Here is a 23,077-nt window from a genome sequence, read left to right on the forward strand (position 1 = left end):
TATCACCTCCTTTCCCTTTCTCAATTTGGTTTTCACAAATGCCGCAGCACAACAGATGTCCTGGTGAACTTGGAGGTCTAAATTCGTACTGCTTTTGCTGCGAAGACCCCCGTTGTTGCCGTCCTTTTTGACCTAGAAAAGGGTTACGACACTGCTTGGCAGTATAATATTCTGTCCCAACTTCATTCTTTTGGCCTTTGTTCGAATCTTCCTCTCTTCCTCCAAAGTTTCCTCTCTCGTCGTTACTTTCGAGTGGGGCTTGGTACCACTCTCTCAACTTCTTTTAGGCAATGTGAAGGTGAATCTCAAGGTAGAGTTCTGAGCACTACTCTTTTTCTTGATGCTCTCAATGGTCTTCTTTCCTCCCTTCCTTCTGGCGTCTTCTCCGCTCTCTATGTAGACGATCTTACCCTTTGCTGTCAGGGTGATGATTCGCCTCTCCTTCATCGGCGGCTTCAACTTGTGATTGATGCCGTGTCCTCTTGGGCCACCGATCATGGCTTCAAGTTCTCTGCATCTAAGACTTGTGCTATGACTTTTACTCGGAAGCGTGTCATTCTTCGTCCCTCTTTGTCTCTTTATGGACATCCCCTTGTGTACAAGGATTCCGCTAAGCTTCTGGGGTTAATCTTTGACACTCGTTTGTCTTGGTCAGCCCATATCTCTTACCTCTGCGCTGAATGTTCTAAGGCCCATACCCTCCTTAACGTTTTGTCCCATACTTCTTGGGGGGCGGATAGGCGTACGCTCCTCTTTCTACATTCCTCACTCGTCCTGTCTAAACTCGATTATGGTTGCCCTGCTTACTTGTCCACTTCTCCTTCTACTCTTCGCTGTCTTGATTCTTTGCATCATGCTGGGTTGCGACTTAGCTCAGGTGCCTTTCGTTTGACTCCTGCCCTTAGCTTGTATGTTGACATTGGTTTCCTATCTCTCCAGGACTGCCGTGATCACTACTGTTTCGCTATCTGGCGCGGTCCTTGCAACATCCTTCCTCTCGCCTCTGTCGTGCTTTGACTTTTATCCCTCCTGTAGTTCCTGTTCCTCTTCACCACTTCCCTCTTTCTGTCCGGCTATCTCGCTTACAGGTCTCTCTCTTCATTAGTCTTTCTCATATTTCTCCTCGTATTGTTCCTTCCTTGCCCCCGTGGAGAGTCCCCCTTCCGAAGTTTTGTACATCCTTGACCCACTTTACTAAAGCTTTTACTCCTCCTACGGTTCTGAATCGCGTTTTTCTTGGGCACTTTTCTCAAACTCCTGCTCCGATTCCATCTTCACCGTTGGGTCTAAGTCTTCGGACGGTGTGAGCTACTCCGTTGTTTTTCCTGACCACACTTATATGTGTCACCTTCCTTCGAAGGCTAGCGTCATCACAGCGGAGCTTTATGCTATTCTCCATGCTCTCCATCTGCTTTCTCGCTGTCAGTCCTCCTTTGTGATTGTCAATGACTCTCGTAGTGCCCTCATGACTCTCAGGTCCTTTAATCCTTTCCATCCCATTTTCGTCGAGATTCAACATTGGCTGTTTCTTATCTCTAGTAAATTTAAATCCGTGGAGTTTTGCTGGATTCCCAGCCACGCTGGCGTTTCTTTAAATGAGTGCGCAGATGCTGCCGCTAGAGAAGCTATCCACGCTTGTCCCATTTCCCATAAAGGTATTTCTTTTTCTGACTTTTATCCGGTTATTCATTCCTCCATCCTTGCCCGTTGGTAGGGTTATTGGTCTTCTGTTGTTGGTAACAAGCTGCGTACTCGTAAGCATTGTGTGGCCCTGTGGCCTTCCTCCTGCCACCGTAACCGGTGGTGGGAAACGGCTCTACCACGGTAGCATCTTTGTCATATTCGCTTAACTCACGGTCACTTAATGGAGTGCCGCCCAGTTCCTTATTGTCCAAATTGCAATGTCCCTCTTACCGTCATGCACATCCTTGTTGAATGTCCTGACTTCCAGGACGAGCGTGTGTCTTGCTTTCCGACTGCCCTTCGGGGTCACTTGTCCCTCGATAGAATTCTTGATGAATCGGGTACTTTTGATATCGTTTGCCTTATGCGTTTCTGTTCTGGTATTGGCATCCTTGGTGATATTTAGCGCCCTCTGATTATTCCGCACATTTCATGGTGCTACATAGCCTTCCAAGTTTGGTGCCTTCCTTTTGATAATTACTTACTTTTGGCATATTTTCCCACTTGGCCCCTTAACAGAATATTCTCCTACAGATCTATTCCATTCTATGTCAAACCTGATTTCTTTGTGATCACTATTCCCTAGCTCACGCCCTATTTCGATGTCATTAATTTGTGTTTCCCTGTTAGTTAACACTAAATATAAAATATTATTTTCCTGCGTTGGCTCCAAAATGTGTTGCATAAGAAAGTAAGTAAGTAATTATCAAAAGAAGGCACCAAACCGGGAAAGCTATGTAGCACCATCAAATGCGCAAAATAATCAGAGGGTGCTAAATATCACCAAGGATGCCAATACGAGAATAAAAACGCATAAGGCAAACAATATCAAAAGTATCCGAGTCACCAAGAATTCTATTGAGGGGCAGGTGACCGCGAGGGGCGGTCGGAAAGCAAGACACACGCTCGTCCTGGAAGTCAGGACATTCAAGAAGGACATGCACGACTGCAAGAGGGACAATGCAACTAGGACAATAAGGAGCAGGGCGGCGCTCCATCAAGTGACCATGGGTTAACCCTCAAACCGCTTCGGGCCCAAATGGAATTCACACCCACAGGCGCAACAAAAAAAAAATCCAAAAAATTCTTTCGTCTTATAGAAGTGTTCATTTTTGTTCCCTGATCACGGAAAAAATAACAAAAAAATCGTAGGTGGCATATTTTAGCCGCAATAGGGTAGGAAAGTGTGGCAAAAAAGGGGCGTTGGCAGAGCCTTCGCCAGACGAGGTCTACTCCGCCCGAGCTGTCAGACGGCAGTTGCCACAAATATATTATTACCTAATTATTTCAATGTCTCTGATTGAGTTTTTCTTAGTTTTTTGCAGTAATATTATTCCATACAGTGAATTGTGGTATATTTATATTATAAAATGTGTGAACCATCGCTGTACTCAAAATTATGGTGTGCATATTAGTGATTCAATTATTATGTTCATAAAACAATAAACAAATAGTTTTGCTGTTGTTACACTATATACACAGGTTATATATAAGTATCTGCATGTTTTGTACACCATAACGAACTACTAACTTGGTCTTGTGAGTCAAAAAGCAACGAGGAGTGACCGTCAAACACCAGCGAGCCACTCACTGCCACTCCCTCCCTCAACACCACCTCACTCGCCCTCATTCTCCTCCCACAATACTGTTTCTGTATTTATTCACTATACACAAACGTTATATATACGTATTTACATGTTTTGTTCACCATAACTGTACATCTAAGCTTGTATGGTGAGTAAAGGCACAAAGACGTAGCTACTCACACAGTCAGCTGATCGGCGGCCGCCCTCAAGGCCAGACGCACTAATATTTGTCCTCCAACAATATTGTTTGTGGTGTTATTATGCTATATACACACATTATATATAAGTATCTACCTGTTTTATTCACCATACCTGTACAAATAAGCTGGTATGGTGCCCAAAGACCATAGTGGCCATCAGTAAACAACATGCCAAGTCGTGCAGACGACGCTCCTCCCTCACCAAAATGGCGGCTCCCAACCTACTCCTCTCGCTGTTATCTCACACTATACACATGTTATATATAAGTATCTACATTTGTGTTCACCATAGCGAACCACTAAGCTGGTATGGTGAGTTCAGTCAATAAATGGTGGCCACACACAGTCAGAAAACGATGCCACAACCCTCCCTCCACAGCCTTACTCCTCCCTACATGAAGCACAGTGCTAAATATCACCACAATCCTACTATTATCAGAATCCTGGTCAGTTTTATGACAGTCAGGGGGCTTCAGTAATACTGTCACTGCTAAATAATAGCAGTATCATTTATATTATGGTATTTGTAGGCGATGCTGTGGTCACAAGCTGAACAGCGGTGCTGTGAGCTCGTGCTGCGTGCGCTAGCCTTGGTGGCTTGCTCAATACTGACGCTGTAACACCCAAGAATGTTGACCTGGATTTTTTTTCTACGTGGCATCTGGCAACTATCGGTCGTGGCTGTACTATAGCTGCCCCTATCCCAGGCGGGGCGTTTAAATTATAGTGCTAGACACGAAATCATATATAAATGATGTGCGCGGTTTTGGTTTTGTCACTGATATCATTTATATATGATATGCGCGGTTTGAGGGTTAAGCGAGTATGGCCAATACACAACCTCGCCAGAGCTGTTTCCCACCGCCGGTTATGGTGGAAGGAGGACAGCCATGAGGAAACACAACATTTAAGAGTACGTAGTTTGTTACCAGTAACAGACAACCAAGAAGCCTGCCAACGGGTAAGGACGGAGGAATGGATAACCGGGTAAAAGTCGGAATACGGAATACCTTTACGAGAGATGGGATAAGAGCGGACAGCTTCCTTGGCGGCAGCATCCGCACGCTCATTTAAAGACACACCAATATGGCTGGGAGCCGGTCGGCCGAGCGGACAGCACGCTGGACTTATGATCCTGTGGTCCTGGGTTCGATCCCAGGCGCCGGCGAGAAACAATGGGCAGAGTTTCTTTCACCCTATGCCCCTGTTACCTAGCAGTAAAATAGGTACCTGGGTGTTAGTCAGCTGTCAAGGGCTGCTTCCTGGGGGTGGAGGCCTGGTCGAGGACCGGGCCGTGGGGACACTAATAGCCCCGAAATCATCTCAAGATAACCCAACAAAACTCAACAGACTTAAATTTACTGTGAACAAGAAACAGCCAATGCTGGATCTCGACAACTACTGGATGAACCGGATTAAAGGACCCGAGAGCTATGAGGGCACTTCGAGAGTCAACAACAACTACAAAGGAAGACTGACAACGAGAAAGCAGGAGACGAAGAGCATAGAGAATAGCATAAAGCTCCGCTGTAAAGATGCTAGTCTCCGGAGGAAAGCGACACATATAAGTGCGATCAGGAAAAACAACAGAGTAGCCAACACCGTCTGCAGAGTTAGACCCATCGGTGAAGACAGAAACGGAGCGGGAGTGAGAAGAAAAGTGCTCAAGGAAAAGGCGTTTTAGAACCGTAGGAGGGGTAAAAGCTTTAGTGATACGGGTCAAGGATGTACAAAACTGCGGAAGAGGGAACTCTCCACGGGGGCAAAGCAGGAACAACACGAGGAGAAACATTAGAAATACGAACGGAAAGAGAGTCCTGTAGGCGAGATAACCGGACAGAAAGAGGGAGGTGGTGAAGAGGAAGAGGAACAGGAACCGCAGGAGGGGTAAAAGTTAAAGCACGACAGAGGCGAAAGGAAGGATGTTGTAAGGATCGCGCAAGATAGCGAAGACAGTAGCGATCACGGCGGTCTTGGAGAGACAGGAAGCCAGTGTCAACGTACAAGCTAAGGACGGGAGTCGAACGAAAGGCACCAGAACTGAGGCGCAACCCAGTATGGTGCAAAGCATCAAGACGGCGAAGAGTAGAAGGAGAAGCAGACGAGTAAGCAGGGCAACCATAATCGAGCTTAGACAGGACGAGAGAGGAATGTAAAGCAAGGAGAGTGCGCCTATCTGCCCCCCAAGAAGTATGGGACAAGACCCGAAGGAGGGTAAGGGCCTTAGAGCACTCAACACGGAGGTAAGAGATATGGGGAGACCAAGACAAACGAGTGTCAAGGAATAACCCCAAAAGCTTCGCGGAATCTTTGTACTCAAGGGGATGACCATAAAGTGACAAAGAGGGACGAAGAACGACCCGTTTCCGCGTAAAAGTCATAGCACAAGTCTTAGAAGTAGAGAACTTGAAGCCATGATCCTTGGCCCAAGACGACACGGCATCAATTGCAAGTTGAAGCCAGCGCTGAAGGAGAGGCGAATCATCACCCCTGACAGCAAAGGGTAAGATCATCGACATAGAGAGCGGAGAAGACACCTGAAGGAAGAGAGGAAAGAAGACCATTGAGAGCAACCAGAAAAAGAGTAGTGCTCAGAACACTACCCTACGGCACACCTTCGTATTGCTGAAAAGAGTCAGAGAGAGCGGTACCAAGGCGCACCCGAAAGGAACGACGAGAGAGGAAGCTGCGGAGAAAGAGAGGGAGACGACCACGAAGGCCAAAAGAATAAAGTTGAGATAGAATATGATACCGCCAAGTGGTGTCGTAAGCCTTTTCCAGGTCAAAAAGGACGGCAACAACGGAGGTCTTCGCAGCAAAAGCAGTACGAATATAGACCTCCAAGTTCACCAGGACATCTGTCGTGCTGCGTCTCTTGTGGAAACCAAATTGAGAAGGGGAGAGGAGGTGATGGTGTTCCAGGAACCACATCAGACGAACGTTAACCATACGTGCAAAGAGTTTGCAGACACAACTTGCGAGGGCAATAGGGCGAAAGTCCTTAGGGGAAGTACCCAGAGACCCCGGTTTGCGAACAGGGAGGACAACGGCATCGAGCCAGTCCTCAGGGACTGACGACGACTCCCAGATCCGATTATACAGACTCAGTAAATACTGAGACGTGCACGGAGGGAGATGGCGAAGCATCTCATAATGAATACCATCAGAGCCCGCCGCCGTAGAACCGCAGAGGGCCAGGGCAGAACGAAGTTCAGAGAGAGAGAAGGGATCATTATAGGGAAGCTGAAGACGAGTGCAGAAATCTAAAGGACAAGACTCAAGGACAGGTTTACGAAGAAGGAAAGATTGGGGAAGATGAAGACCAGAGCTAACAGAAGAAAAGTGGGAACCCAGTACGGAAGCGACCTGCAACGGGTCCGCCACAAGAGTATCATGGAGGTGAAGGACCGGTGAAACATCGGGAACGAACGTACCCGCTATCTTGCGGATACGCTTCCAGATCTGGGCCAGAGGAGTTTCGGACGTAATTGTTGAGACATAAGATGTCCAACATTCACGTTTAGCCGTACGGATGGCCCTACGGGCCACCGCACTCGCTTTCCGAAAGAAAAGAAAAGAATCGGTCGTCTGCCTACGGCGGTGCCTCTTCCAGGCTGCACGCTTACAGCGGACAGCCCGTGCACAGTCCGCATTCCACCAGGGAACGCACTTCCGTGGACCCCGAGAGGAAGAGCAAGGAATAGAGCGGAGGGCAGCGTTGAAGACAGTTTCATGAAAAAGGAGGAGAGCGCGAGAGAGAGGTCAGAGAGAGCAACTCTGAGGGTAAATAGGGTCCAGTCCGCTTTAGCAAACTGCCACCTAGGGAAAGAGAGGGAAGGGCGAAACGAGAAAAAGGAAACAAGGATAGGGAAATGATCACTGCCATTGAGGTCATCAAGAACCTGCCACGTGAAATCTAAGTAAAGAGAAGAAGAGCAGAGAGAAAGATCAAGACAAGAAAGGGTGCGAGTCCGAGAGTCCAAATGAATGGGCTCACCAGAATTCAGAAGAGACAGGGAAGACGAGAGGAGAAACGGCTCAAGAAGGCGACCCCGGGTATTCGTCAGAACGTCACCCCAAAGAGAATGACGACAATTGAAGTCACCCAGCAGGAGCACGGGCTCCGGCAAGGAGTCTAGGAGGTGTTTCAAATCAGGAAGAGAAAGCGGGAAACTCGGGGGGAGATAAATGGAACAAACTGTGTACCATTTCCCCACAAAGATACGAGCAGCAGAACAATGGAGAGGCGAAGGAAAAAGTAAAGGAACAAAGGGAACATCAGCACGAATCAAGAGAGCAGAGGAATTAGAAGCCCCAGCAACGGCTGGGGGGGGGGAGAGAAAGGAATAGCCACGAAAACGACCAGGACGAGCACCAAGCATCGGCTCCTGGAGACAGACACAAATGGGCGAAAACCGCGAAATCAGAAGTTGGAGTTCGAGGAAATTGGCGTAATAACCTCGAACGTTCCATTGAAGAATGGACAACGACGAGAAGAGAAAAGACAATAACAGAGAACAAGAAAGAAACAAAGGCGAAAGAGCAACACAGCACGTTAAAGAATATCAGGGTCGGGATCAGGGTCAGCAAAGTCAGGGTTAGGGGGCATGGGTAAACTGAGCAAAGACGGAGGGAAAGAAACGGGAGAACAGATCAGAGGTTGGCGGGTGGGGTCCGGAGGAAGAGGAGGAGACAACGGAGAGGTGCAGTCAAGGACAGCAGCAGGAAGAGGGGAGTAGAAAGAGGGGAGCGCACCTCAGCAAGAGCAGCAACCGAAAGGGAAGCAGGGGCCATAGAAACCTCCATAGCAGGAACAGAGGGTGCAATCACTGAAATGGGAGGGAAAGGAGCAACAGAGCCAGAAGTAGGGGCCAAGGAAGAAAGCGAAGCCTTCTTACCCGCCGGGGAGGAGGAAGGAGAGGAGCCAGGCTTACGCTTCTGACTTAAAGAGACTGGTGTCCCAGCAACTACGTACCGGGCAACGGATTCCAGCGTCTCAACAGGAGAAGCCGAACGAGAGCACACACGACGGCCGTTAGGAGAGCGATGGACATCCGCCCGCACCGACAGGCGGTGGGGAGAGCCGATAGATGGAGGAAGAGGATGGGAAGGAGGATCGGAGGGGGACGAGGAAGAAGACACAGGAGACACGACAGACCGGGTAGAAAGACGGGGAACCCCAGACAGATGACCAAGAGGTGGATCCTTCGGGAGAAAACCCAAAGGAACAGAGGAGGGGGCAGTGGGCGAATCAGGGTCCAAGGCCCGGAAACGGTTGAGAATCTGAGGAGGGAGGGAAGGACGAGGAGAGGAAGAGCGTAACACGCGAGCATAAGAGACGTTAGCATAAGGCGGGAGCCGGCGAACCTGGCGCCTCGCCTCAGGAAAAGATAAACGCTCCCGGTACTTCAAGTTGAGGACGGTTGCCTCAAGCTCGTAATGGACACACGCACGGGAGAAGGTAGGATGAGCCTCACCGCAGTTGAGGCAGCGAGCTTGGGGAGAAGTGCACTCCGACTTAGAGTGACCTTCACACCTAGTAACACCTAGGTGTGGATGTTCCTCCAAGTCCTTGTAGGAGTGTCAGGTGTGGATGTTCCTCCAAGTCCTTGTAGGTGTGTCAGGTGTGGATGTTCCTTAAAGTTCTTGTAGGAGTGTCAGGTGTGGATGTTCCTCTAAGTTCTTGTAGGAGTGTCAGGTGTGGATGTTCCTCCAATTAGTCCTTGTAGGTGTGTCAGGTGTGGATGTTCCTTCAGGTCCTTGTAGGTGTGTCAGGTATGGATGTTCCTTCAGGTCCTTGTAGGTGTGTCAGGTGTGGATGTTCCTTCAGGTCCTTGTAGGTGTGTCAGGTGTGGATGTTCCTTCAGGTCCTTGTAGGTGTATCAGGTGTGGATATTCCTTCAGGTCCTTGTAGGTGTGTCAGGTGTGGATGTTCCTTCAGGTCCTTGTAGGTGTGTCAGGTATGGATGTTCCTTCAGGTCCTTGTAGGTGTGTCAGGAGTGGATGTTCCTTCAGGTCCTTGTAGGTGTGTCAGGTGTGGATGTTCCTTCAGGTCCTTGTAGGTGTGTCAGGAGTGGATGTTCCTTCAGGTCCTTATAGGTGTGTCAGGTGTGGATGTTCCTTCAGGTCCTTATAGGTGTGTCAGGTGTGGATGTTCCTTCAGGTCCTTGTAGGTGTGTCAGGTGTGGATGTTCCTTCAGGTCCTTGTAGGTGTGTATGTTCCTTCAGGTACTTGTAGGTGTGTCAGGTGTGGATGTTTCTTCAGGTCCAGGATATCCCTTGGATCCACCAAGGTATCGTCACTCGGATCCTCCCAGGTATCACTCCGTCCTCCCAGGTACCCCTCCGTCCTCCCAGGTACCCCTCCGTCCTCCCAGGTATCCCTCCGTCCTCCCAGGTACCCCTCCGTCCTCCCAGGTACCCCTCCGTCCTCCCAGGTACCCCTCCGTCCTCCCAGGTACCCCTCCGTCCTCCCAGGTATCCCTCCGTCCTCCCAGGTACCCCCTCCGTCCTCCCAGGTACCCCTCCGTCCTCCCAGGTACTCCTCCGTCCTCCCAGGTATCCCTCCGTCCCTCCCAGGTACCCCTCCGTCCCTCCCAGGTATCCCTCCGTCCTCCCAGGTACCCCTCCGTCCTCCCAGGTATCCCTCCGTCCTCCCAGGTACCCATCCGTCCTCCCAGGTACCCCTCCGTCCTCCCAGGAACTCCTCCGTCCTCCCAGGTATCCCTCCGTCCCTCCCAGGTACCCCTCCGTCCCTCCCAGGTATCCCTCCGTCCTCCCAGGTACCCCTCCGTCCTCCCAGGTATCCCTCCGTCCCTCCCAGGTATCTCTCCGTCCTCCCAGGTATCCCTCCGTTCTCCCAGGTATACCACACGCCCTGGGCGGGACGAGATGTTAAGGGGTGGAGCTTGAAAGAGGCAACTGTGTTATTTGTAGTCCAAAGGTTATCGAGTTGCATATCATAGCACTCGGTACAACGGGAGGAGTACAGTGAGGTCACCAGGGTCACCTGGGTCACCAGGGTCACCTGGGTCACTAGGGTCACCTGGGTCACCAGGGTCACCTGGGTCACCAGGGTCACCTGGGTCACCTGGGTCACCTGGGTCACCTGGGTCACCAGGGTCACCAGGGTCACCTGGGTCACCAGGGTCACCAGGGTCACCTGGGTCACCAGGGTCACCAGGGTCACCAGGGTCACCAGGGTCACCTGGGTCACCAGGGTCACCTGGGTCACCTGGGTCACCAGGGTCACCAGGGTCACCTGGGTCACCAGGGTCACCAGGGTCACCTGGGTCACCTGGGTCACCAGGGTCACCAGGGTCACCTGGGTCACCAGGGTCACCAGGGTCACCTGGGTCACCAGGGTCACCAGGGTCACCTGGGTCACCAGGGTCACCTGGGTCACCTGGGTCACCAGGGTCACCTGGGTCACCTAGGACTGTGATGGCAGGGTTGGGCTCACGTAGGGTAATGTGAGCCACAGGGTGTGGTGAGAGGGGGAGACGGACACCTCCCCTCGCCTTGCCAGTGGTCTTGTGTATACCCCCCCCCCCCACCCCCACGACGACAGTGTAGACCTCTGTTGAGGCGCTGGTATACTAGGCCTCACGCCAACAGGTGCAGCGACCAATGGCGGCACGGCCTGGACTAGGCGGGAGAGGTCTATCCATGCGATTGGCCAATGGAGGATGACGTCACGGCATTTCGCCGGTGCCCGAGGGCCATTGTTTTGCCTCGTGCGACATTCGGGTCACAGATTCCAAGGTGGAGCCACGCTACTCCCTAAGACCTCAGGGAAAGCTGGTCCAACTTACGTCTCGTGGCACAGTACTTTCTGTATTCACCAAACGAGCCAAGTACCGGATCCATGATGAAGTTCCACGGAACAGCCGCACATTATATTAGTACTGGAGGAAGGATTAGCGAGGCAGCGACGGATGTGACGCCCCGGTGTTTTGAAGTGTAAAGATTGCTAAGGACGAGTCACGTGCCAACTTCAGGAGGAAGTGTGAGTGGTAAACAGGTTGTGGACAGACTGTGTATCACGTGTGCTCATGTACCAAGCCAGGTGTTGACTGTCATCGTGAGTCTTTTGGAAATGTGTGTCCAATCATCTGTGGGACAATCAAGTGTTACACCCTGTACGGTGAGGTGTGTACACACCCCACACCAACAGAAAATGGGGGGCTCTGAGCTTTGTCTACCGCGTTGACGAACAGAAAACGGGAGTACTGCGACATACTAGTTGAGTGATAAGGGGGTCTCAATAACACCCCCGAAAATACAGAGTTTGGTGCATTTAAGCTGGAGCTCTGAGGGCCGAGTCTGAGTGCTCGATCAAGCTCACGATTTATGCATCACCCTAACACCTGGATTTATTCCTCGGGTCATTGATAGCTGGAGCGTTGCACTTTATTCCAATGCGGTGTACACTGTATTGGGTGTCCCTCGCTCACACCTTCAGTCTACCTGCCACGTCGATCACCACCTCCAGCAGCAGGTGTGTGAAAGTGAGTGTCAAGGTCCGAAACTGTATGTAAGTACATTCCCGGGTTATTGTATCTGTGCACAATCATTTTGGTGGTACAGTAAACCACTCATTCTCGGGTTTAGCAGTGTGTGCTGACTACGAGACCTCTGTGTCAATAGTCCAGAGGGATTATGGAGGTGTTAATCTGTCTGGTGACAGCTCTTAACCTTCCTTGACCTGTCACTGGTGACAGGTGCGTGCTGTGTGCGTGAGTACTCTCCTATTTGTGCTTGCCGGGGTTGAGCTCTGGCTCTTTGGTCCCGCCTCTCAACCGTCAATCAACAGGTGTACAGATTTCTGAGCCTATTGGGCTCTATCATATCTACACTTGAAACTGTGTATGGAGTCAGCCTCCACCACATCACTTCCTAATGCATTCCATTTGTCAACCACTCTGACACTAAAAAAGTTCTTTCTAATATCTCTGTGGCTCATTTGGGCACTCAGTTTCCACCTGTGTCCCCTAGTGCGTGTGCCTCTTGTGTTAAATAGCCTGTCTTTATCTACCCTGTCGATTACCTTGAGAATCTTGAATTTGGTGATCATGTCCCCCACTAACTCTTCTGTCTTCCAATGTAGTGAGGTTTAATTCCCGTAGTCTCTCCTCGTAGCTCATACCTCTCAGCTCAGCTCGGAACCTTTTCCAGTTTAGTCTTATCCTTGAGTCGATATGGACTCCATGCTGGGGCTACATACTTCAGGATTGGTCTGAAATAGGTGGTATACAAAGTTCTGAATTATTCCTTACCCAAGTTTCTAAATGCCGTTCTTATGTTGGCCAACCTAGCACATGCCGCTGATGTTATCCTCTTGATATGGGCTGCAGGAGACAGGTCTGGCGTGATATCAACTCCCAAGTCTTTTTCTCTCTCTGACACCTGAAGAATTTCATCTCCCAGATGATACCTTGTATCTGGCCTCCTGCTCCCTACACCTATCTTCATTACATTACATTTGCTTGGGTTAAACTCTAACAACCATTTGTTCGACCATTCTTTTAGTTTGTTTAGGTCTTCTTGAAGCCTCTAGCAGTCCTCCTCTGTCTCAGTCCTTCTCATAATTTTGGCATCGTCAGCAAACATTGAGAGGAATGAGTCTATACCCTCCCAGAGATCATTTATATATATTAGAAACAGGATAGGACCGAGTACAGAGCCCTGTGGGACTCCACTGGTGACTTCACGCCAATCGGAGGTCTCACCCCTCACCGTAACTCCCTGCTTCCTATTGCTTAGGTACTCCCTTATCCACTGGAGCACCTTACCAGCTACACCTGCCTGTCTCTCCAGCTTATGTACCAGCCTCTTATGCGGTACTGTGTCAAAGGCTTTCCGACAATCCAAGAAAATGCAGTCCGCCCAGCCCTCTCTTTCTTGCTTAATCTGTGTTACCTGGTCATAGAATTCTATTAAGCCAGTCAGGCAAGATTTACCCTCCCTGAACCCATGTTGTTGATTTGTCACGAAGTCCCTTCCCTCCAGATGTGCTACCAGGCTTTTTCTCACGATCTTCTCCATCACCTTGCATGGTATACAAGTTAAGGACACTGGCCTGTAGTTCAGTGCCTCTTGCCTGTCGCCCTTTTTGTATACTAGGACCACATTCGCCGTCTTCCATATTTCTGGTAGGTCTCCCGTCTCCAGTGACCTACTATACACTATGGAGAGTGGCAAGCAAAGTGATTCTGCACACTCTTTCAGTACCCATGGCGAGATCCCGTCTGGACCAACAGCCTTTCTAACATCCAGGTCCAGCAGGTGTCTCTTGACCTCCTCTTTCGTAATTTCAAACTCTTCCAAGGCCGCCTGGTTTACTTCCCTTTTTCCTAGCACAGTGACCTCACCTTGTTCTGTTGTGAAGACCTCTTGGAACCTCTTGCTGAGTTCATCACACACCTCTTTGTCATTCTCTGTATACCTGTCCTCGCCTGTTCTAAGTTTCACTACCTGTTCTTTCACTGTTGTTTTCCTTCTGATGTGACTGTGGAGTAGCTTTGGTTCGGTCTTGGCTTTGTTTGCTATATCATTTTCATAACTTTTCTCTGCTTCTCTTCTCACCCTGACATACTCATTCCTGGTTCTCTGGTATCTCTCTCTGCTTTCTGGTGTTCTGTTATTCCGGAAGTTCCTCCATGCCCTTTTGTTCAGAACCTTTGCTTCCATACATGCCCTATTATACCATGGATTCTTCTTTTGCTTCTCGGATTTTTCCTTTTGGGCCGGGATGTATCTGCTTACTGCCTCCTGACACTTTTGGGTGACATAGTCCATCATATCTTGTACAGACTTAGCTCTGAGGTCTGTGTCCCAAGGTATTTCCCTTAGGAAGCTTCTCATCTCCTCATAATTTCCCTTTCGGTATGCCAGCCTTTTGTTTCCTAGTTCTTTTTTGGGGGGGATAATTCCTAGCTCTACCAGGTACTCAAAGTTCAATACACTGTGATAACTCATTCCCAAGGGCGCTTCCATCTTGACTTCCCTTATATCCCACTCATTTAGGGTAAATATCAGATCAAGCATTGCTGGTTCATCCTCTCCTCTCATTCTTGTTGGATCCTTGATGTGCTGGTTTAGAAAGTTTCTTGTTGCCACGTCCAGCAGCTTAGCTCTCCATGTTTCTGGTCCTCCATGCGGGACTCTGTTCTCCCAATCTATCTTCCCATGGTTGAAGTCTCCCATGATTAGTAGTCCAGATCCATTCCTGCTAGCAACAGAAGCTGCTCTCTCCATTATGTTAATGGTGGCCATATTGTTTCTATCATATTCCTGTCTGGGTCTTCTGTCATTTGGTGGCAGATTATATATGACTACGACTATAATTTTTTTCCCTCCAGTTGTTATTGTTCCTATTATGTAGTCACTGAAACCTTCACATCCCTGAACAACCAACTCCTCGAAATTCCAGCCTTTTCTTACCTGCAGAGCTACGTGTGTGTGTGTGTGCGTGTGTGTGTGTGTGTGTGTTTACTAGTTGTGTTTTTGCGGGGGTTGAGCTTTGCTCTTTCGGCCCGCCTCTCAACTGTCAATCAACTGTTTACTAACTAACTACTAACTTACTAACTACTTTTTTTTTTTTTTTTTTTCCTACACCACACACACACACACACACACACACCAGGAAGCAGCCCGTGACAGCTGACTAACACCCAGGTACCTATTTACTGCTAGGTAACAGGGGCACTTAGGGTGAAAGAAACTTTGCCCTTTTGTTTCTGCCTCGTGCGGGAATCGAACCCGCGCCACAGAATTACGAGTCCTGCGCGCTATCCACCAGGCTACGAGGACCCCCTGACCCCCCCTGTGTGTGTGTGTGTGTGTGTTTACTAGCACTTTCGCGCTATCTGGACGCGCCGGCGCGTCCGGTTTCGTCTAACGTAAACGCATAGTGGACATAAAGTTATGTCTTCTTTTAAAATATTTGTATAAAATTCAATTTTAATCCGATTTCATTGGGGTTTGTTTCAAACGACGCGCCATGAAGTTCTCTTTCTCACCACTAGGCCGCCTGGCGCGTCGGCCTACCCGGTCACGTGACGGGCCCATTGTTTTCGTGTCACGTGTCGTGAGTCGATCACGCTCCCCTCGCGCGCCAAACTCGAGCATTTTTACCCGTTTCCGGGTGGATTATACCCAATTACTTCATCAAAAATGGATCAAGGTCAAGGCCCAAGCACTTCTACGCCCAAGGAAGCCTCCAGGTCATCGAGAGTGGACAAAATAACCCAAATTTTTAAGAAGTGGAGCGGAGTGAAGCTCACACCAACGAAAATTCCAGGCCTTGTGGAGGATTTATCAGAAGCTGAAGGTGATGTAGAGGTATTGGAGGAAGATTTTGGAACCCACAACGATTATAGTGTACCTAGAGCTAGAGGGAATGATACGGCAACGAGTGATGAGGAGACTGAGGCCCTCACCGAGGAAGAGGAGGCACCGCGACCCCCTCCTCCTCCTCCATCTCGGCGCACACGTGGTGCATCTAGGCTACCTAGAAAAGTAGCTACCAGACATGTTACTCGTCGTAGGAACACACGACAAATTGCGCCAAGTGATTCTGAAAGTATAAGTGATGAGGAAAGTGATGAGGATTCATTCGAGCCTGCTGAAAGGCGTACACGTACAGTACGTACTCGGCAGGCTGGGGCTGGTGAGGGCTGGAGTCGTAGCAATACTTCTCCAGTTGTTGATGATTTTACTGGAAATCCTGGACTGAAAATTCCCAAGCCTACTAGTGCACTGGCTTATATTCAATTGTTCATCACGCGTGCCCTCCTTGAGTTCTTTACCGTTGAAACAAATTTGTACGCCTCGCAGTTATTCCAGATGGCCAATGAAAATGTATCAGATATTTGGACCCCAGTGAAGGTGAGTGAAATGGCGCGATTCCTAGGACTGTTCATATTGATGGGCATAATTAGGCTCCCAACTATGAGGATGTATTGGCAAACATCAAAGCCATGGCATGCTCGTTTCTTCAGCTTGTTCATGCCGTCCAGACGATTCCAGCATATAAACCAGTTTTTCCACACATTCAATACCAATGCAGTGCCCGTGAACAATCGTGATAAGTTGATAAAAGTGAGACCAGTGATGGATTACTTAAAAGAGAAATTTGCTCAAGTTTACATCCCCAAGAAAGAGTTGTGTTTGGATGAGGGTACAATGGCATGGCGAGGCCGACTATCCTTCAAAGTGTACAATCCAAACAAACCAGACAAGTATGGTGTGAAACTTTATATGCTTGCTGAATCTGTCTCTGGGTACATATATGACTTTGACGTATACTCAGGTATTGGTAAGACGATAGTGGATACAGTAACGGGGTTGATGCAGCCTTTAGTGAACCAGGGTTACCATTTGTACATGGATAATTACTACAACTCGGTTACCCTAACAGAAACATTGAGAGAACTTGGGGTGTACACATGTGGCACAATTAGAATGCTACGGGGTGCCCCAAAGGTATTGCAAGCTCTAGCCAAGGGTAAACTTCCACTGGATACCACAGTATACCGCCGCAAAGATAATACCTTCATTCTCCTGTGGAAAGACAAGCGAGTGGTTTCAATCATTACCAACATCCACAATGCAGACACTCAGCGAGTTCAGCGAAGGAAGCGAATTCGCAACCGAGACGGAACAAGTGGAATACAACAGGTAACAGTGAACAAACCGACTGCAATTTGCGAGTACAATAAGTTCATGAAAGGTGTGGACCACTTCGATCAAATGGTTAAATATTACCATTTTACCAGGAAAACTCACAAGTGGACCAAAAAGATTACCTTTTATTTCCTGCAAATGGCATTGCATAATGCCTATGTTTTGTACAAATACAACACAACTGATCGAAAAAAGCTAACATTGCTACAATTCCACGAAGTGGCAATCTGGGCCCTATTGCACTGGGACACAGAGGAGTGGACTAAAACATCATCATCATCTCAACACTTGCGGCACGCTCCAGATATAAATGATGACACACCTCCTGCCAATGCTGATGCCATGCCAACTCCCGGACCATCTGGTGTGAGGCGGCCTTTGTTCACTACACCACCTCAAGATGAAGCAGACAACGAATCTGAACCCGACATGTCTGCCACACTGCCAGTTGACGAAACTGTTTTGTCAGATGAATCTGACTCTCCTGCAACTCCTGTTACACCTCCAGCGAGAGGACCTGGCCGCCCTATTGTTGATTCAGAAAATCGCATGAACTACAAACTGAAACATGAAATTTACAGACTGCCCAAACGTCTCAAGTGTCATGCATGCGCACGGTCCGGTAAAAGGAAGGACACGAACTATGGATGCAAGACCTGTGGTGTTGCACTCTGTGTTGTTCCCTGCTACACCAATTACCACCGGAAACAGGTGTATTGGGTGGTGAAGAAGTAACCACCCGCAACAGCTTCACTCCACCTACAAACCATCTGTTGAGCAACTTCAGGAATGAAGAACCTGAAGAAGGTGGAGTGAAGAACAAATGCTCAACTTACTGTTCCACAACCAGCCTTCCCTTGGTAAGTACACCTATTTGGTCCAAGTTTGTGTAGTATAATTTAGCTCATAGAACATTCTATTGCGAAAACATTGCCACAAAAATGAATGACATACATACAATAATAATATCAGAACAGTGAAATAAGTATAAACTTTCAAAGCAACGTTTCGCGCGTGTGTCGTCCGGTCACTGTTACCAGGTAACAGTGCGCCCACTTCCCACACTCTTGCGGGTGGGCCAGGACCATTATTCTACGATTATATTCATATCACCGTGTTGGGAATTTTATTGGGAGTCCATTGATACCAAAATTAAGGCTGTAGGACAATTGTAGAGATGATAATAATCCCAAGAGTAAAACCATTTTGTTGCTGTTGAGCACTCACGGCGACTCATCTTCGTAGTTATTTATTTCATGCTGGTATCTCTATAGATTTCGTGATTTTTTTTACTGATGTTCTTCTAGAGAATGTTATTGCGAACACGTTGGTACCAAAATGAAATACGTAGCATGAAAACTAAGGTCAGAAAAGTAAAAAGAGTATACACATTTTTGTTTTTACCCTTAAGCGATAAAAACGCCGCACACACATACGGTTGGCTGAGTGACCTTCGCCGAGAGCGCGAAAGTGCTAGTTGTGTTTTTGCGGGGGTTGATTGAGCTTTGCTCTTTCGGCCCGCCTCTCAACTGTCAATCAACTGTTTACTAACTATTTTTTTTTATTTTTTTTCCCACACCACACACACACACCCCAGGAAGCAGCCCGTGACAGCTGACTAACTCCCAGGTACCTATTTACTGCTAGGTAACAGGGGCACTTAGGGTGAAAGAAACTTTGCCCATTTGTTTCTGCCTCGTGCGGGAATCGAACCCGCGCCACAGAATTACGAGTCCTGCGCGCTATCCACCAGGCTACGAGGCCCCTGTGTGTGTGTGTGTGTGTGTGTGTGTGTGTGTGTGTGTGTGTGTGTGTACAAGTGAATTATAACACATTGAGAGTTAGGCTGTTAATAATGTCTAAGTGTTGTTATTGAATGGAGTGATCAGAACATGTCTCTGTGATCCTGCGTATCTATCTCATTAGAGAGAACCAGTAAGAGTACCTGCTTGATGCCTGCTTGATGGGGTTCTGGGAGTTATTCTATTCTTCTATTCTATTTGACTTGTGAGAGTTTGGTCCACCAGGTTCTTGCTTGGAGCGGCCCGCAGGCCCACATACCCACCACAGCCCGGTTGGTCCGGCACTCCTTGGAGAAAAGTCATTGATTGTAGATTGTTACTCATAGGATTATTTTGTCCATATGACAAGTATTTTTCTCATGTGTGAGTTGTGTTGTTATAGAGTGATACGCTTGTTAGAGGCTGTCTAGTGACAAGAGATAATTAATCGTTTACATTAATTATTTAAAGCCATCTAACGTATTTACTGAAGTCAGTAATGTAATTAGTAAAGTCATTATTGTCATTGATTGCTAACTGTCAGTTTGACAGTGTATTGATTGTTTCATATGTTGTGATAAACGATAATTTAACGTGTTGAAGTGATTGGTGATTGTCAGTGTGACAGTGTATTAGTGTAACTCTTTGACTGACAACTGTGGGGTAGTGTGTTAGTAACGTCAATTAATTGGGTAATTAATTGTTAATTATCTTTAATTGCTGTCCAAGTGACATTGGCTAAAGTAACGTAGTTACTTGTGGGTGTGTTATTGTGGTGATGGTCCTTGTTACATTGTTGTGTTACAGCTCATGTGTTCATGTTATGTGTTGGTGTTGCTTTGACAAGAGTGTGTACCAAGTGTTTCAGGTTAGTTAGTGTTTGTTGATAACCTGTCCCGTGGGTGGAGGCCTTGTGTACACCTGCCAGGTGGTCGGTCAAGGAGACCTACTGCAATAAGTGGTGCTTGACAGCCTTAAGGTGACACTTGAATTAACGTAAAGTGTGGGGCTGTTTATTAGATCATAAGTATGTTGAATAAATTGTTATTTTGTTTACACGTTCCATTATGTCATGCCTCGTGCTACAGTACCGCCGCGCTCCATACATCCATACATTACCTTACTTACCAATTGTCCTGAAGAGGCACTTGAGCTGGTTCTGGTTCCTGCCCCTAACACTGAATATTATATTCGGCGTGGGGACCCGTTCCCTACCTGCTTTATTTGCTGTAAGTGAGGTGGAGAGAACACGACCCAGTGAGAGAGGGTCTTGTGGTGCATTGTGGAGGGGAAGACCGCCTCCTCCTGGGGCCAGATTCACGAAGTTACACAAGTACTTACGAACCTGTACATCTTTTCTCAATCATTGGCGGCTTTGTTTACAATTATTAAACAGTTAATGTGCTCCGAAACACCAGGAAGCTGTTTATAACAATAACAACAGTTGATTGGGAACTTTTCATGCATGTAAACTGTTTAATATATGTAACCATAGCCGTTAAAGATTGAAGAAATATGTATACGTTCGTAAGTACTTGCGTAACTGCTTCGTGAATCTGGCCCCTGTACTGCTGGATCTTTGACGTTTGCTCTCGCCTCTGCCTCCCCTGGGGGAGTGCTCATTCCACACCTGGCCTCCCTGCATGGAGCCTGGGCGTGAGCTCTCAGTCAACCCGGAAGTAGAGTCCCCCATCTGGCTTAACAACCAGGGGCCAAGGCACTTAACAATTAAAGTAATGTCCCATAGCCAGATGTAGACCATAGTGTAGCATCGGGAGTCCACCGTGGGTTTGCTCTGTAAAGTAACATAAGCTCTGTGTACAGTGTACTCTCACATCTACCCCAACGTCCGGCTCTGTAAAGTAACATAAGCTCTGTGTACAGTGTACTCTCTCATCTACCCCAACGTCCGACTCTGTAAAGTAAATTTCCCTCTTGCCAGATGTATAATCTCACATATAGCAACATTAATTTCATAATATTTACATATGATCACAAATTACTGACCGAGAAAAATATTGAAGTAATTTACTTAATCTATCTAGAGTGGCCAATCATCTTGGGCAACGAATTTACCAACCTGTTGGAAGCGGCCAATCTCACCAGACCTTGTTGGAGCGGCCAATCATCTCAGGCAGGTAGTGGCTCTTTGCTGATAAGGTACAGCCGTCGACGTGCCCGATTATGTAGTGATCATTATGGTAACGAATGGTGATTGGTTCCCGTGAATCCCAGGACAATGACTTGGGAACCCCGTCATCATGACCCTGGGAGTTCACTCCCACGGTGGCTGGCTCGGGTTTATGACAATTACCTCCAGTTATTACCGCCAGTAATTAGGCCAATTATATGGTGGTAGAGGCAAGCCAACTGTGTCTAAGGCAAACTACGACTGAGGTCGTCCACACGACTAGTCCACGACCACATAACATCGACTAGTCCACGACCACATAACATGACTAGTCCACGACCACATAACATGACTAGTCCACGACCACATAACACGACTAGTCCACGACCACATAACACGACTAGTCCACGAACACATAACATGACTAGTCCACGACCACATAACACGACTAGTCCACGACCACATAACATGACTAGTCCACGACCACATAACACGACTAGTCCACGAACACATAACATGACTAGTCCACGACCACATAACACGACTAGTCCACGACCACATAACATGACTAGTCCACGAACACATAACACGACTAGTCCACGACCACATAACATTGGGCGGGTCCTCCCACAGACCATGGGAGTCCCCTCCAGGGGTCACGTGGGATGGGCCGCCCCTCTACCCTCCAGGGGTCACGTGGGATGGGCCACCCCTCTACCCCCCAGGGGTCACGTGGGATGGGCCGCCCCTCTACCCCCCAGGGGTCACGTGGGATGGGCCGCCCCTCTACCCCCCAGGGGTCACGTGGGATGGGCCGCCCCTCTTCCCCCCCCCCTGGGGTCACGTGGGATGGGCCGCCCCTCTACCCCCCAGGGGTCACGTGGGATGGGCCGCCCCTCTTCCCCCCCCAGGGGTCACGTGGGATGGGCTGCCCCTCTCCTCCCCCCTCCAGGGGTCACGTGGGATGGGCCGCCCCTCTCTCCCCCAGGGGTCATGTGGGATGGGCCGCCCCTCTCCCACCCAGGGGTCACGTGGGATGGGCCGCCTTTCTCCTCCCCCCCCAGGGGTCACGTGGATGGGCCGCCACTCCCCCCCTAGGGGTCACGTGGGAGGGGCCGCCCTCTCCCCCCCCAGGGATCACGTGGGATGGGCCGCCCCTCTCCCCCCAGGGGTCACGTGGGATGGGCCGCCCCTCTCCCACCCCAGGGGTCACGTGGGATGGGCCGCCCCTCTCCCCCCCAGGGGTCACGTGGGATGGGCCGCCCCTCTCCCCCCCCAGGGGTCACGTGGGATGGGCCGCCCCTCAACCCCCCCAGGGTCACGTGGGATGGGCCGCCCTTCTCCTCCCCCCCCAGGGGTCACGTGGATGGGCCGCCCCCCCCCTAGTGGTCACGTGGGAGGGGCCGCCCTCTCCCTCCCCCCAGGGATCACGTGGGATGGGCCGCCCCTCTCCCCCCAGGGGTCACGTGGGATGGGCCGCCCCTCTCCCCCCCAGGGGTCACGTGGGATGGGCCGCCCCTCTCCCCCCCCCAGGGGTCACGTGGGATGGGCCGCCCCTCTCCCCCCCCAGGGGTCACGTGGGATGGGCCGCCCCTCCCCCCCTAGGGATCACGTGGGATGGGCCGCCCCTCTCCTCCAAGGGGTCACGTGGGATGGGCCGCCCCTCTCCCCCCCCAGGGGTCACGTGGGATGGGCCGCCCCTCTCCCCCCCCCCAGGGGTCACGTGGGATGGGCCGCCCCTCTCCCCCAAAAGGGGTCACGTGGGGTGGGCCGCCCCTCTCCCCCAAAAGGGGTCACGTGGGATGGGCCGACCCTCTCCCCCCTGGAGTGACCCTGGAGTGGCCTCGTAGCCTGGTGGATAGCGCGCAGGACTCGTGATTCTGTGGCGCGGGTTCGATTCCCGCACGAGGCAGAAACAAATGGGCAAAGTTTCTTTCACCCTGAATGCCCCTGTTACCTAGCAGTAAATAGGTACCTGGGAGTTATTCAGCTGTCACGGGCTGCTTC

General features: G+C 49.6%; 2 protein-coding genes across 2 annotated transcripts in view; one reads left to right on the top strand and one right to left on the bottom strand.

Annotated features, from left to right (window-relative positions):
- Window positions 1-1,682: 1,682 nt before the first annotated feature.
- On the bottom strand, window positions 1,683-11,338 carry LOC138355049 (cuticle collagen 2C-like). The gene is made up of 3 exons (XM_069309763.1): window positions 11,284-11,338; window positions 10,459-10,907; window positions 1,683-1,883 (listed from the first exon to the last, which is right to left on the bottom strand). The coding sequence occupies exons 1-3, from the start codon at window positions 11,336-11,338 to the stop codon at window positions 1,683-1,685; spliced, it is 705 nt and encodes a 234-aa protein (XP_069165864.1).
- A 4,290-nt stretch (window positions 11,339-15,628) lies between these two features.
- LOC138355050 (uncharacterized) overlaps window positions 15,629-23,077 on the top strand; it is a 194,748-nt gene continuing 187,299 nt past the window's right edge. Inside the window, exon 1 of the mRNA XM_069309764.1 lies at window positions 15,629-16,901. Coding sequence (XP_069165865.1) covers window positions 15,647-16,901 — 1,255 coding nt within the window. The 5' untranslated portion in view covers window positions 15,629-15,646. The remainder of the gene's footprint in view (window positions 16,902-23,077) is intronic.

Source organism: Procambarus clarkii, chromosome 65 (genome assembly GCF_040958095.1).
Source record: "Procambarus clarkii isolate CNS0578487 chromosome 65, FALCON_Pclarkii_2.0, whole genome shotgun sequence".
In the NCBI taxonomy this organism is placed as follows: domain Eukaryota; kingdom Metazoa; phylum Arthropoda; class Malacostraca; order Decapoda; family Cambaridae; genus Procambarus; species Procambarus clarkii.

Excerpts from the sequence above, each read along its gene's own strand:
- LOC138355049 (XM_069309763.1), bottom strand. The coding sequence starts at position 11,338 with ATGGATCCGGTACTTGGCTCGTTTGGTGAATACAGAAAGTACTGTGCC. Across the intron at positions 10,908-11,283 it reads AAAGTACTGTGCCACGAGAC|TCCTAGGTGACCCAGGTGAC; the intron begins GTAAGTTGGACC and ends CTGCCATCACAG. Across the intron at positions 1,884-10,458 it reads GTGACCCTGGTGACCTCACT|GAACTGGGCGGCACTCCATT; the intron begins GTACTCCTCCCG and ends TTGGACAATAAG.